Genomic DNA, 16,317 nt, shown 5'->3' with positions numbered 1-16,317 from the left:
AAACATTAAAAGATGAGTTATTCTTTAGTATATCTTAGTATGAAACTTACTAGAAAGACTCACATTTGCTATTTCCCATATCACATTGTGGAAGTGCATCTTTCACTCTAGGCTTATTTAAATTAAGAGATGGCTTTCCTGCCAGCTACCTCTAAACTTTTAGACACTTTTTGCAAGCCAAATTTTATTTTTCAGAGATTGAGTGACTGATTTAGGACCCTGTGGCATCAGGTATCATGACTTCATTCTAATTGCTTTTTGACAGTGTAATAACTCAAAGTTTAAGATCCTGGCTGAATTTGTAGGAAACACTGTAGGTGGAGAAAGACAGAATCACTCTCTTCAGTGCCTAAATCAGTTCCAGTCCTTAACTAATATCCTCTGAGGTGTATTAAAGCAAGAATGAGCTCATTTGAATAACAAGGAAGCCTGTAAGGGTTTGAGAGTGTAAAACTGCAGACTAAATGCTTTGGCTTGAAATATTGCTATGATAAGCAATGTGCCATATCAGGTTCTTGCCATTAATTTAATTAATCTCACAACAATGCAATAACTAAAGCTGTAGTTATAAATTTTGTATTTCTGAGCTCTATTCTAAGACATAGAGAGAAACTTTTTTGTGTGTAAAAGACAGCAGGCTTTAAAAGGCTGTATGTATTCTAGCTGCAAGAATTACAGCAGAGGATTGTGTAACTTTTTTGACCCACTGCAGGATGTCCTGCTGCTTTCCATGGGATTGCTCAGTGAACTGTATGAAAGCTGTTGATTATACCTTAAGCAGTGATTTGAATTGGGGACGGTAGTCAAACAGCATATCACAATTCTGCCCAAGATTTTTCTGAACACCATTGTTAAGAAAAATATGTTGCTGCATCATATTGATTATGGTATGAATCTTTGTCTTAGTGTTGGATATAAACTAAAGCTCCTGCACTTCCTTTGACAATATCTAGACAACAAAATTTTTGCTCTCGAAGTATTTCTAGTGTATAACTTTACGTTAAGCTTGCATCATTCCCAGGCACAAAAGAAATACTTCTGAGCTTGGAGAGCTTTAGGTGTGATTCCAGCTACTGTCTAATAATACAGTACTTTGAATCTATAGGCATTTTGTGTAGTGGATAAAGATACTGTGAAGTTCTGTTGCTACTACACTGTATTTGGTTAATGAAGGTGGGAGGTCCCTATGAAGTGAACAGTTTCTCCCCTGACCTGCAAAAGAAATGTTAAAATAAAAGGTTGAGGTAGCTTTTTGGAAGGGCAGCACTCATTCTTCTGACTGGGAAAAATATTTTAGAACAGTTTGTCTGTTTTCAAGCAATAATGAAGTACTTAAAGGAGAGTACTTATCAGAACATAGACAAATAGTTTACTGGTACTGTGAACTGGTTTGGAAAATTGGAAATCCAGTGTAGATTATGCATCACCATATTATGTTGTTGGCTCAGATTCCGTAAACAGTGGCTTTGAGGTAATTCCAAGATGTCTAATTTTCTGTACTCGTTTCGTGATGTAGGCTACCTCTCCTTGCTTTGAGTCACCTTGGCCCATCACCATTGAGTGCTGAGGCATGTAAGGACTTCTAGCACTGGCAGCCAACAGACACCAGCTGCATGGTAGCAATCCAAACAGTAAATAAAAGCCCTGAGAAATAGTCAAGGGTCTTTTAATAGTTTCCATGACATTATGACATTTTAGAGAATGTCCTTTTCACTCTCTTTCCTATTTTTTCTGAAAATGACTAAAATGTTTGTATTATTGAATCAGAACAACAGAGTACTAGAAAGGTATTGGAAACTGTTTCAAGCACTCATTTGCCTTATGGAGTGTTTCTAGCTGCTTCCCTTAGACCCTGGAAGAACCTTTACTGGTTTAAATTCATGTTAGTTAGGAGATAGTCAATAGTAATTCTCCAAAGAAGTTCTTGAAATTACTAAAATACTATACAGCACCTTTTAAAGTATATGCAAACCTGTTCTTTGATTATATTAAACTAATATTCATCTAGTTGGCAGTCAAATGTGTTAGCAAAATTCTAAAAGAGGAAACTCCAGGTATTGTACTCTCTTAAGGAGCTGCAGTTGTAAAAAATGAATTCAACCTCTTTTATTCATGACTTTAAAAACGTTGGAGACTCAAGAGTGTGGATTTGAGTATTGATGCTAAATATTCAAGAAACATACTAGTGAGTTAGGCAACCAGTTTTTATCAGTGCTCTAGGAATTGCCACTTTAACTTTTAAGATCCAGCAAATATTTTAAGGTGTAGAGTAGGTTGATCAATTATGTATGATCTTAATCATGTTGCCTGTTCTTTTCTAAACAATCAACTTCCTGTATTTCACACCCATTCATTCAGAAAGTGTATGCTGAAGTAGATACTATTTTTTTACGTTGCAGTACACATTAAAAAAACAGAATTACTATAGCTACAATTTTATCATGAGATATATCATGCATTAAGATATTAAATTGTTCTGATAATTAGTGTTCAAAAATAGTATCTAAATTAATGTCAGTATGTCTTCAGTGAGAGCCTATAATTCAATGGGCGCAAGTTCTTCAAATCACTGAAGCATAAATTGAACTTCAATACACAAGTAACTACACTTAGTGAAGTATTTAGTCATTTGCATAGATATTAACTTTAATGGGATTTATATATACTTTTGAACTTAAATACATTTTTCAATGAACTGATGAATGTGGATGGGATTATACATTGTGAATAACTGAAAATTCTGAGGATTTTGGACCTACAGATCTCTTCTGAGCCACTAAATGCACTCAGTGGCACTCTGTATCTCCACAGGTTGCAGAATTAAGGAATAAAGAAGATTTGCCTTATAGCTGTCAGTTTGTGTGGTAAGAGAGACCTAGAGATTGCCTTAACAAATGTATAATGTCTAAGACAGCCTGTGAAATACCAGTTTCACTGTTGCTAGGGATTAGGCTATCAGTATCCTTGCTCAGGTAAATGAACTACACACCGGGTTTATTTTTGTACTGATGATGGAAATTACAATGGCATTAAAAACGTGACAGGAATTTTTGGGTGATCTGGCACAAGGCTCTATTTCATTCATACTAAACTGTAAGTAATTTTCTTTGTTTTTCCTCACTTCTGGCTTTTATGACTTGATAAATAGTGAACTTTTATTTATTGCTCTTCCCACTGTCCAATCAATTTTTATTTCCGCCTGTAACCTATGCAGCTTGGATAGGAATTGTGCAGTCAGCCCTAAGCTCCTGACACAGGGAGGTTTATAAAGGCAGTGCTGTTACAGACACAAAGCTCTGTCCTGTTGCTCATACAACTCCCATCATCCTGACTGGGAGTAGGCATTGAGATCTTGGGCCTGCAAAGTGTCAGTCATCCCCAGGGGCCTGAGCTGTGTGTGACAATTATGTGTGCAATTATGACTCCAAAAAGACTAGTAGTATGCAAGGGACCTAGTTTAAAAATAAATATGGGAAATTTTTTGGTCAGCAACCAGAATGACCAACACTTAACTGAAACGACTTCAGAATGCATTAAATACATGTGCCTCTCATTTGAGGAGTCTCCAGGTAGCAAGATGCTATGATGTAGTTTACTTGCTTAGCCCTGTGTATTGATTCTATTTTGACAGATCTGTCTTTAGATACTATCTTGCTTTCTTGCAAAGTAGCCTAGCATCCTTTTATACTGCTTTTTCAGAGAGAAAATCCTGTCTGTAATATTATTTGTTGAGATTTTTATCACAAAGAATGGATGTAAAACAGAAAAGCTCTAATAACAACAGTAGGTTTGTGAGCATTATTGGTATTAAAGAAGTGCCATAGGGCTCTGATGTTCGAGACTAATGAAAACTTTGAGCTTTTTTTGGTGTATTTCTCTTACTACAGGAATTTTTATATATGCACACTCTAAGTAAGTATACACTCTAAAGATTGTTCTGACAACACACTTAAATATTAAGTCACCATAATAATCAGTTATATATAATGCTTACCAAATCATTCCAAAGTGTGTCCGTAATAACCCTGTTTTTACAGTATACAGCATTTTCGTGAATGGAGTGGAAGTAGTTGCAGAAGCATTGCCAGGAAAATTAATGGATGAGAAAGACTGAGAGAATAATAAACATTTATGAGAGAGGGTAAATAATACAGAGTAACTGGAATCAGGTAAATTAGACCTATTGAAATATAATGCACCGCCACTGCAAGGGTGGAGCACATGCTCTACATCTGAAAGGGGGATCTATAGCTACGATTTATTTCACCAAATCTCAGACAGCTACAGGATAAATGTCATCATCTGAGCTAGTTGCTCTAGACTTTCTTTATGGATAAAATGGAGAAGAATGAACACACTTTGACTGTTATTCACCTGCTTTAGGGTAATACAAATTGCATCCTGAGGGTGTATTTTTGTCATATAGACGGGTGGCCCAAATATCTACATTTGATCAAATAAATCTCAGCATGGGTGTCTGAACAGCAATGGAAAACATTGTGTTCTCCTCTGGCAAAGAAGGCTAGTGTGACCCTTGAATCCATATAACAGGGGAGTCAGTAGAAAGAATGATGTCAATTTTCTTCACTATAAAAAACATTTATGAGATTGCCTGTGTATCATACAAAGTACAGAGATCTTTGAAAAGGCTGTTTAAAAATGTGTCTAAAAAATCACAGAAATTAATAGCTGAAATGGGATTACAGTGAAGAAGAATGGAGTATGACTGACAAAAATGCAATTACTATTTTCTGCTGTGCAGAATTATCAACCTGACAGATATCAGACTTGTAGCTGTAGAGATTAAGAATTGTTTGTCTGTTTGCTCCTCTTACCTTATAGTTTGTCTTAATTAAATCTCAGATGGATTTATCTTAGTTCCATTTAATGTTATTAAATTAAACTGACTTCTTAAAATAGACTTGCTGATCTTAATTTTCTCTTTATTAAAAGCATCTAAGTTTAATAAATCTGCCCCAGCTGGTTTTGATGTCACTTTTAAATTTCTGAGTAAATACAGTAATGTTGTAACTAAGTTGGATAATGTTAAGCAAAGGTTATTCATACTGCCCTGTGAAGGTGCTAGTCTTTTAGCACTACTTGTATGCAGGGTCTAGGGAAACCTTCATCTTGATTTCAATGCCTAAATAGAGCACTTAAACATGAATGGTGAGAAGAACTCCTAAATTTTCCAATATCTATATGATTTAGAGTGTTACTAGCCTGTGCAGTTCTTATGCACTTCCAGACACTGGAGTCAGTAATCCATGAAGAGCTGGTATTGATTGTGGGAGGGAATGCTGCCTGCCTAATACTGAGCAATGTACTGCACAGATTCAATATGGCATCCAGCTCCAATGTGACTTATTTTGCTTGAGAATTCAAAAATAAAAAGTACAAATTCAATTTGTTCAGAACTTAAAGTTCAACCCCTCGCAAAAGCCTTACAGGGAACACAGAGTTGTTTTTGTCTGCAAATAGACTACCTTTGGAATTGGCATGTGGCCCATCCACCCTGTTCAGAGCTGTGTAACAGAAAACACAAGCTTTCTGGAGAGGACAACCTTATGTGGGTTGCAAAGGATAGCTAAACTGGCATTTGTGGACCTGGCATTATTTTTCATGGAGCAGGGCAAGGGAGCTTTTAAGACTTCAGAAATCACATGTAAATCTTGAACCATGACAGGGCTGTGTGCACTGATAATTTCACATTCTTGTAGTTCTTAATGAAATACATTGACAAGACTGAAGGTGAGTGAATCTTCAGCTGAAGCTGTAGGCTTCTGTAAACCACAGCCTTCACAATAAGAGATGAAAATTCTTTGATTCTGAGTTTAAACTTTATCCAGAAAATGTTTCATAGAAGATGACCTCAGATATTTTGGGAAAGCACTCAAGTGTGCTTTCTTTTGCTGCCTCTGTAGCTGCCTGCACCTGTGATTGCCTGGCAGGCACTCGTGCCCTCTTTGCTCTGAAGCACTCCTGTCAGAAATTTAGTATAGCTGCAATATCACAGCTTGCATATCACATTTTCTCACTGACACTTTTCTTCACCTTTCTGAAAGGGAAACTTCAGAAGATCTGCAATGTCTTTACTCATTTAATGCTTTTCTGTGCTGTCCGGCATAAAACAATGGGTTACTGAGTTTACTGGAAACATACATTCGGTAGTTCCTCCACTTTCAAATAGAATCAGAAATAGAAAATCATTATTTATGCTTTCAGAGCACAGCGTATCAGAGATCTGTTCTAAAATGTCATGCCCTAATTTAAATGTGTCTGAGCTCCTCTGTTCTGTTCAGATGCACATCTGTAGTTGCTTAAATTTTTAGAAATTTTTAAAAATTAAGAAAATCATAAGCAATGGATAGTAATTTCTATGAAATGTTTAGGTACAGCTTTTAAAATGTTAAAATAATACAGTTCAGAAAGCTTAAAAGTTAAAGCTTCCACAAAAGAGAGAACAGATTTATCTGCTGCTATCACACAGGATTATTATTATGATGTAATAAATTTTGTGTTCAAAAGAAAGTGTTGTTATTATTGTGATTTTCCTGTCTTTCAAAAATATCATACCCAATAATATTTCATATTAGACCCCTAATTTCTGTTTGAACTATGGTTTATAGGTTTTTACCCTTTGAAAAACTGACATGTGCTGGTGGTTACATTGCACTCTTTTAATCCATTTGTGTATTTAGAAGAGAAGATACTGGTCAGGGAAAACTTTAGTCCTTATTTTTCACCTGTCTCAGGGTAGGCCAGAAGTCCAATACCTCCTACAAAGCTTTGCTTATTTCTGCCTTTGTGGGACTGGATACCTGAATACTGAAAATAGGCATATAATGAAGATGCCCTTGGATATACTTCAAATAGGAGGAGTGCTGGGAAGGAGAAAAAAGTATAGGGGTTATTCGCCATTTGCAGTTTCCAGTCACCGCTTCTCCCTTCTCTGGAGGGAAGTGAGGAGGGCTTCATGGTTTCCTCTCTGTGGACAGTGTTGGTCTTGTTTCTCTACCTCCATCTCTGAGAAGGAGAAAGATGAGTTTTGTAGAGAGAACAGAAAATCCATGTCTTATTTCTATACTGCAAGGTAAACATGAAAGGAGAACTAGTCCTTAATCAATCTTTCCAATGTTCAGGAGAGTCTTGGAGGTACAGTGCATAACAGATGAGCAGTGTTGGGGCTGTGGGAGACTTTTGGGGAGAGGGCAATGGTGTTTACTGGTTAGCATGTGCTTGCTTTGGTAAGAGAAATAGCTTCTCTCAGAGGACATGCTGTCCATGTGGGAATCTTTTAGATGTCAGGATTTTAAATACTGGGATGACAAAGAACAGGAAGTATAAAAAACAGAAGACTAACCAGGGGAAGAGGCGTGGTGTGAAGGAACAGGAAGGAAGGAGAAGCATTCTTCTGTACTTTGAAGATTACACTCCTTTCTAAGGAGAGTTCCATTAAGGATGGAATGTGTTCAGGACACTCAAATAGCAGAAGAGATAGGGAAAGAATGAATTCTTAGAAAGAGATACTAGAGAATGGAACAGGTGATTATTTTCAAATGCTTATTTCTGTGGTGTCCAATGTCTGTATTGTTTCAGGAGATTATGCTTTTACAATAAAACTTCCTATCACTTAAAGCCAGAACTGCAGATCATTTTATATTTGACCAATCTTCAAACAAATTACAGTCCTCATCAGATACCCTCCAGTTTTCTTATCTCTCTCTCTTTTGTTAATGCTTTGTTATGAGTGGTTATAACTTAATTTTTACAAGTGTCACCGAAATAGAACCAAAACTGTGACTGTAATATTTAAAGCAAATATTGACATTTAGTGCTATATTGTGTTTGACAAATGATTTTTATGAACATTTACAGGATGCACTGGGCACAGCTCATCATGTTGGCTCTCCATGTTTCTCCTGAAACATAGGTTGTAATGAGCATCTACAAATTTAAAAGTCTGAAGAATCACTGGACATAAAAGCCGAAAGTATTCGGAAAGAAAAAAAGCCAAACTAATGTTCTGATCTAGAAGCTATAGAAATGATGATGTTCAAGAAAGTATTTTTAAAAATTAATCTTGTTACTGAATCCTTTAGAGAGCAAAATTTCAAAATAGTGAAATTTAGGGAAAGAAAGGTAATTCTTTATAGCAGGAAAATTTTGCTTTACAGAATATTTTGCATTTGCACACTTTGAAGAGGCAAATAGATTTCAAGGGTAGAATTTTGTCTAAATTGCTTCGGTGGGCCTTCATGCTTTATGTGCTCTAACCAAATTCAAGATGATGTGAAGCTGAGAGGTTTCAGGTGTGACAAGTTTAGCTCATAGCTTGTTTTAGAAGAACTGAATATTACTGGAAATTTTCATCTAGAGGATTAGAAGCACAGATCTGATCAGTCAGGGATAAGTAGTCCAAGGGATAGGTAGTCCACAGAGATTTTCAGAAAGCTCCAGTGTAAAAATGATGAATCTCCAGGTCTGTTTTATCAAGAGTGTTATAGCAGCACCTGCCATAGTATTGGAAGGAAAGAGAATTGGAATTGAAATGTTATTGCATCTCAACTCATTTTTAATGAACAATTTCTCCCTGCACATGCTTGGAATAGGGAGAAAGCAGGTACTAGAACCCTCTCCCATCTGGAATAATTGCTCAAAATAAGTCATGCGATCAATTTTGTCTTTCCTTGTTCCCTAGATTGTCAGTTCAGCTAGCACATCTAGTGACACTTCTGCCTCCAATGGCTTGTACCTGTCTTAAGAGTATTGCAAAGTTGTGTTCTTGTCATAGAAAAGTGTGTGGTGCAGGTGTCTTTTCTGTCTTTTCTGCTTTCCCCAAGAGCCTTCAACACTTCTACTCTGTTTTCTGCAGCACACCTCTATGTGCAAAAGCTGAATTGTAAAGCATGCCAGTTTCAACCATCATAAAGTTGTCATGCCTTCTTGTGACTAGATTATCTGGTCTGATTATTTTTTGGACCAAGACAAAAATATTTTGTTGTTCTGAGAAGCAAACTCTTGTGTTAATGTCAGTGTTAGAAATAAGAAAAATAATTAGGCAGAAGTTGCTAGCTTTTCCTTTTTTTCCCAAAGCCTCTTCTTTTTCTTCAGCTGGTGTTCTTTTCTATAAATGAAAAAGGCCTGTCTATTGCTGGCAGCGCTGCACACCTGGAGGTTTGACTGGGAACATGTTCTGAAAAAAGATGCTTTGAAAGGGTGTTACTCCTGTTACAGTGGGAAGCTGTATCTCCTGTAGCTGTTAGATTGCTGCCATGCTCTTAGATTGAATTGAACCATTCAGTGTAACTTTTAATCATGTCAATTATTTTCATAATTCCAACTCCCAGGTGGCTTTGTATTTTTAGCTGGCTTAATAGTACCACTTGGCCATGACTTTCAAGGTGTTTTCCAAAGGAGAGAAACAGCTTACTTGGAAAACGGTTATTAGGCTAGAAGGCAGTGTTCCCAGTGGCAACCTCTCCTGATTATTTTGCAGCCCCTGCTTGGCTGCCTGTTTGGAAGCAGCTTCCATGCCTTGAACTAGAGCGTTTAGTAAAGGACACAACTTCTTTCATGTGTGGAAATCTGATGAAGAACAGTAGAAGTGTAAAATGCCAAGCTAGCCATGTCTTTGCTTGTTCTTGCATCAGCCAATCCCTAAAATTCCTCATCTTGGGAACACAGAAAACATCTCATTGAAACCTGTGACTTAAATGCTTCCCAGAGCCAGGCATCCTGCCCAGCTCCCTCCATCCTAAACTCTCATACAAAAGGGATAAAGACCATGAACCCAGAGAGGGCTGGGAGATTATTGGTCCAACAGACACTCTCCATTCTCTACCTGGATCTGAAGCCAGCGTTGACTTAACCCTGTGCACTAGTGTGAAGGCTGGAAACCCCAACCTTGCCCTGCTTTGTGTTGTTAATGAAACGCTAGAAGACAACAGTAAGCAAATCAAAAAGCTTCACTAGACATCGAAAGATTAATCCCATCAGAGTGAACACTTTAGTCATTCATCCATCAGTCTTGCTGTGTGCAAATTGAGCCCTAATGATGCATCAGTCTTTGGCCTTGCTGCTTAGTTGTTTTCCTTCTTTCACTTGTAAATCTCTCTCAATTCCCATGTTTTTGAGGTTTTGGTTGCTAGGCTTACAGCATGTTAGAGAAACACTCTGAATGATACTTGGGCCAGTGAGAAAAGATAACTTAAAACAATTTTTCTGGTTTGGTAGCTCCTTAAATGGAAAATTTCACATCATTATTAATATCTTATAGGCTGGATTTATTTTTTAGGTCAGTCAATGAGCAGCACTTGGCATTTTAGAGAGATTGTTGTAGGTTAACCGGCTGTGTTCAGGAGTAGATGTAGTCCCATAAAAATCAGTAGAGGTTACGTTGGCACTAAGACATTCAGTATCTATCTACTGCAAAGCTGGAAGAGGGCTGGGCAGGTTCAGTGTGCTGATAAAATTTCTGTGATATGAGCAGGTTTGTCCTAACATTCACCTTGTGCCTTTTGGTGGCAAATTCATCTCTGCACAAAATTATTTCCAGGTGATCATTTTGATCAGAGAACTGATTGTAAGGGAAGTTCATGTTCAAAATGCAGTGGGGTCAGGCCTCCCTCCTTGTAAGGCCCTACAGAGGGGTAGGGCAGCTGAGAACAACCTTGATTTAATCATCCCAGGAATCCACAGAGGTCTGCTGCTTCATGAAGCAGATGGAAAGACAAAACTGCAAATTAAATGTGAAACTGAGTGCTGATTCTTACTGTAAATATTTCTGAATTTATGGCAAATGTGCTGCAGTGGAATAAGAAAATGGTGCAATTCTAGGCATTTACAGATTATGGGCTTTTCAGTGGAGGTACTTCTGTGATTCCTGGTGAGCACCTGTTGGTTACAAAGTGCTTGGTTAGATTTTAACATACTTTCTCTGTTCCTCTGCAGGCCTCTACCCCTGCTGAAGGCTGATCTTTTTAGAACTGTATTTACAACACTCCTGCTAGACTTTGCACTTAAAAAACCTCTTCTGCAAAGTAGTAGAGCCTTTTATAAGGGGAGAGAGGTAATGAACTGCAGTGTAATACAGGCCAGATTTTTAAAGGTATTTAAGTGCTACAGCAATGGAAATTGAAGAACTAGATGCTTTTGGAAATCCCTCAAGATGCTTAACTGTGTCTGTAGATGCTTTAATAAATTTGTTCCAAGTGGTTTGCCTAAGGTTCAGTTAGTCACTGCTAGAGAGTTGAAATAGGAAACTTTCTCTTTACTGCTGTTGCCATTAATCATTTTTTGCTTTCTTTATGACAAAGTGATGGGAAAATGTAGCTGTTTGTAGAATCTGATGGAATAGCGAAGAAATAGTAAGGAGTTATAAAATGAAAGTTCAGCTTTTTTCTGAGTTGTAGACTTCTCCTCTAACCTGACGTTTATAACTGTAATGGATGAGTGTAGACTCCCACTGTTTGTCTCTATAATCACCATGTAGTTAATCAAAATTATTTGCTAAATCCTTCCTACAGTGTGCTTAAGAGAAGTCTTAGGGAGCAAGTCTCTGAAAGAATTTGATCTCCTCAATGCATTTTGATAGTAAAAATCACATGCTATTATTTCTTTTTTTCTGTTTGATCATAGTCCTTGTTGCAAACTTAATATCTGATTTGAGTGTTTAATGTTTCCGACTTTGCATTCATTTTTCTTTATATCATCTCATTTACTTATGAAGACAGAGTGAGTGTGAATTCCAGGTGAAATGGGTTTTTTTTGTGTTTACAAAAAATAGCAATACAGTCTCCACAAGTAGGTTTTAACAGTGAAATCCTTTTACTCTATTTTTCATCATTACTTCATATTCTCATTTTACTGTTTTTCTCATTAAATGCATTTGTTTCCATTAACCAGGATGCTGAGAAATTGGCCGGTGAAGACCATGCCTGGAAAGCAGTCAAAGATGCTGTAAATGAAGTGAGATATCCAAAATCAAAAGAAGGTATCCTTTCAGTGACAGGCTACAGTCTGTCATTCAGTTGTGAAAAGAGCCCCTTAGTACACAGTTTCTCTTGAGATTGGTTTCCTTACATTTACATTCTTTTTATTGTAATGTTTTTTAATTCATTCAATGTTTAAAATGTGTAGTATTCTTAATTGTATTAATAATAGAGTCTCTGATTACTTGGAATGGAACTGCTTCATGGCAGGAATAGTAACTACCAAGTGCGTAAAGGGATATTTTGGCTCTTCTTTATATTTGTGCTATCACAGCCCACCATTTCATATAAATCCACTTCTAAATGAAAGAAAGCTTAGTCTGGAATGTTGTTAAATTCTTTGTTCTGTTACTCTCAGTGTGAACATTTACAGGTTCTCATTCTTTGCACATCAATGACAGTAACAAGGAAATAATCACAGTCAGATTCACAGCAGACATTATAGCATCATTAAAATAAGATTTAATAATATATAATAATAATTGGTAATTAAGCAAATTGAATGAAATTATCTTGCACTAATAAACAGAACTGGAGTCTAATGGCTGTCATGTAGATATTCAGTCCAATTAAAGAAATTAGTGAACAGCAGCAACCAAGAAAAGATGAACAGAAGAGAGGTGGAGATTTTTACTAGAATAGTATGGGTTTGTTGAGCTCTTTCTTATCTTGGTCTGTTTGGTGGAATTTCCCTGACTGGGAATTTGGCCCATTGTGGCAAGATGCCTTGCCTTTTTGAGAAACATGGGTTTTCTCTCAAGCTGGAAAGAATTTAATCTTCCAGTACGCCTTTTCGGCAGCATGAAAAACAAGTTTGCATAATTATATTCCAGGCTGGAAACAAGTGATCACAATTTACACAGTAACAAAAAACCCAACCCATTACACTGAGTTTGTTTCTTTCTAGTCCAGAGAGATTAATTTTTTAACAAAGGGGAAACACTCATCTCACCTTGCTTTAATTTCACATAGTTTCTAGTCTGTTTTAAGTTCCTCTGTAGTCACTGGATTGAAACAGACAGTACTGAAATAGATCTTCAGGGCTCATGATTCAACCTGCATGTTAAATTATAGATATGCAACCTGAAGTTGCAATAGTTCTTATACTGAAACTATGCAGTCAGAATACTGTTCCTATTTAATGCTCCTGTATTTAATTGCAGGGAAAATTGCATTAATATATTTTGCAAGTGTCTTTAATTAAGATTACTGATTTAACTGATAATTAAAAATTAATCAAATGCATGGTAATATAATACATCAGGACTGGTTGGAAAAATCTATTCTTGTTTTCTGTTCAGCTTCTGTTCTCAGTCATGGGCTATTTGAAATGTGTCATCTTTACTTCCACATTTACTGCGCCACAATACCAGAGCTAACTGACATGTGGTGGTGAGTGCAGTACTTGAAGAGGGAACTTGACTTTTTTCCACTTGCCAATAATGAGTAGAAAACCTTCCTGGCAGACTGAGGCACACAGTTATTAGTTCCTGCATATATAATTTTTTTTTTTTTTAAATTAAACCAACAGTTTCTACAGTAGAGAAAGTTGGCGACTCTCACAGTCTGACCTACTGATTGTAACTGATGCAGTGTTGTAGTGCTAAATCCACTGTTAGATCTGCTTGAGGCAGACCTCCTCTACTCCTGGGCAGATGCAGGACAGGCAGCTCTTTGGTACTTCTGCAGCTGATGGCAGGTTTTCTAGTTTGCAGTTTTATATACCTGCAAATTTGGTCCAAACAGGTTTTGTTTTATAGCACATCTGCTATTAGATGATAGTGAGTGAACAAAGCAGAATAATGAGAAGTAAAAGCAGACATACTGTGCATCAGCTAAAATGGTAGTCTTTCAAGAAAGTCAGTGGTTTGTACTTTCTACAAAAATTGTATCAAGTGGAAATAACATTCCTCATTCTTCTGTTTTTCTGTCCTTAATCAGTTGTAAAGAATACATGGATGTTTGCCAAAGATATAAAGGTTAAGGTGCAATTTTATAATAACACATTCCTTCCCTTATATGGCTCTTTCAATCCAAGGGCATGAGAGCAATTCACAAATAATTAGTTTAGCCTTGTAACAGCCATGCTATAAATCCTGGCCCACGGCAGTCACATTCTTAAATTTAAGTATGTAAATATTCCCATGTTCAAGATGGACTAATTACTTCATCACAGGTTTGTCATTGTACACTTTAAATTCATTGCTGGATTAGTGTGAATAGTACTTGGAGTAATTAATGAAGATAACTAACTGCTGGGCTTCCTTGAGCTGATTGTGTGGAAAGGGCTATAATACAATCAATGTTATTACTTCTCTAAGTCTAATTTTTTCTTTATTTCATTTTTTCTTACTTATGTGAGTGGTATCTTTTTGGTGTTTAGACTGCTTGCATTCTGGGACTCCCAGGGGTACAATCACAGGTGGTAATACTCATTTGAAAAATGCAAATATTGGGGTTCAGATTAGGTGTGGTCAGAGAGGGAAGAATCTGGTCCACAGAGAAGTCAAATCAGTGTAGAATGTAATGAGAAAAGTGATGTGTGCTAAGTAATATCTAAAAAAAGTGAAAGCAAGGTTATCTTTCCTCCATTCCAAACTCACAAAAAAAATCTTCTTGTAGCATTGAAGGTGAAAATCTCCTTTACTGCCAAGATCATTAGTCCTGAATTACAGTTAGACATCAAAACTATGATGCTTTTCTTTCTCATGCATGAAACATGCAGCTGTACATGAAAAAAAATCACAGTGCTCTTTATGACTGTTTCAAGGAGAAAGAAAATGAATTAATTTTAAGAAAAGGTTCTAATTTCATGAGAATTCTAAACAAAATTTTGAGCAACTTAAAAGAATGAGTCATTATATCCTTTTTTAGTGCTGGGGCTTTTTTAAAAGACACATTTCCATGGACTCTTGCCCCTGGCTTTAAGAACTGTAGTATCTTAAGTAAATAATGTTTTAGTACTTAAATAAAAGTTATATGAATTTCTGTTATGTATTAAAATATCCTTGTAATTTGTCCTCTTTCTTTTACCATTTATTGCTAAAATACTGCCTTATTTAGAAATTGTTTTGCTACATATAAATGAAGCACAGTTACCTAAACTACCACTTCTCTATTTAAGTATTTTCAAGAATTGTAGCAGAGTCTGGAATGATGGCAACTTTTCTATTTTAATGCTTTGTAGCTCTTGCTCCTTGCTAAATAGCATTTAGAAGTTGTATTTTTGTTTGATTAAATATATTTCTTTAACAAAGGCCAATAACAGAATGGAAGCATGTTCTGGCAAGATGCCAGAATCTTTTGAGCAGCAATGAGGGTCATCTACCAGATACAAATATCTATCAGCTGAAAATGCTTGACTGTGCCATGGATGCCTGTATTAACCTTGAATCTTGGGAAGAAGCATTGTATTATGGCAGCAGGACTCTGGAACCATACAGGTAAGGGGTGTAATTGGTTCAGCTGCTTCCAAAGATGGGGGAGAGCTGGCTGTCTCATTAAAAGCAAAGACTGCGCTTCATCTTGATGCTTCTTACTGTTTTTATTTCTTGTGTATATCTTGCATTGATTTATAGGTTAATGAATGAGGCAGAACTCTCATTCTGCTTTCACAGTCAGGCTGAAAGCAAATAAAAGGATAACAGGAGCTATAATAATAAAAGCTGGTTATTATCTCCTTGCTTTTTCACATGTTCAGATGCAGCCACATCGCTGGTCAGAAGCCGACTTTCAGGCTCCATTGACATGAGGGTATCAGTGTTTTATGCTGAGATAGGGTGAAAGTGAGGGACAGGTAGCTGGTTGAAATAATGTATATTCTCCATATACTCTATACATAGAATTTACAGAAAGAATAAAAAAATCTTGCAAAATGCAATTTCAACTGGAAATTAAAAAGCTCCTGGTCCTTATTTTAGGAAGAAGTCAAGGTGGTGAAGTAGTTGCTTCTCTTCTCACCTGGTCAGTACTTTCTCCTGTGCTATGTGCTGGGAGAGTTTCTGAGTCTGATGGTCATTTGTTGATACGGAAGGATAGTCTAGGAGATCATACATCATGTGGTAAGGCTTGAAATTGATTGGAACCTGGGGCTGTAATGCAACTTTGGTCATCCAGTAGAGAAAGGGCAGGTGCTTCTACTTCTCTAAAAGCTTTAAGACTCACATCTTTGGGTTCTGAATAGTTCCATTGTTTGTAACTAAGTGTAAGCCTGTGCTGAGTGTCCAGAGGTAATGCCATTCACACATGAATATTCATTCTTGGTGAGGTATTTCTTAGAGCATCTATTTCTTCTCTTGGTGCACCATGTGATGTTTCAGTGCAA

The 16,317-nt window shown here is 36.7% G+C and overlaps 1 protein-coding gene across 1 annotated transcript in view; it reads left to right on the top strand.

The window, feature by feature from the left end:
- Positions 1 to 16,317, top strand: part of SMYD3 (SET and MYND domain containing 3) — a gene marked incomplete at both ends in the record, with an annotated part of 395,652 nt that overhangs the window by 333,874 nt on the left and 45,461 nt on the right. Inside the window, 2 exons of the mRNA XM_082277060.1 lie at positions 11,908 to 11,995; positions 15,262 to 15,436. Of these exons, the coding sequence (XP_082133186.1) occupies positions 11,908 to 11,995; positions 15,262 to 15,436 (263 nt within the window). The remainder of the gene's footprint in view (positions 1 to 11,907; positions 11,996 to 15,261; positions 15,437 to 16,317) is intronic.

This window comes from Coloeus monedula (genome assembly GCF_965178545.1).
Source record: "Coloeus monedula genome assembly, chromosome: 2".
NCBI lineage: Eukaryota > Metazoa > Chordata > Aves > Passeriformes > Corvidae > Coloeus > Coloeus monedula.
The sequence above is the reverse complement of the archived record's forward strand: the minus strand, read 5'-3'. Positions and strand labels throughout refer to the sequence as shown.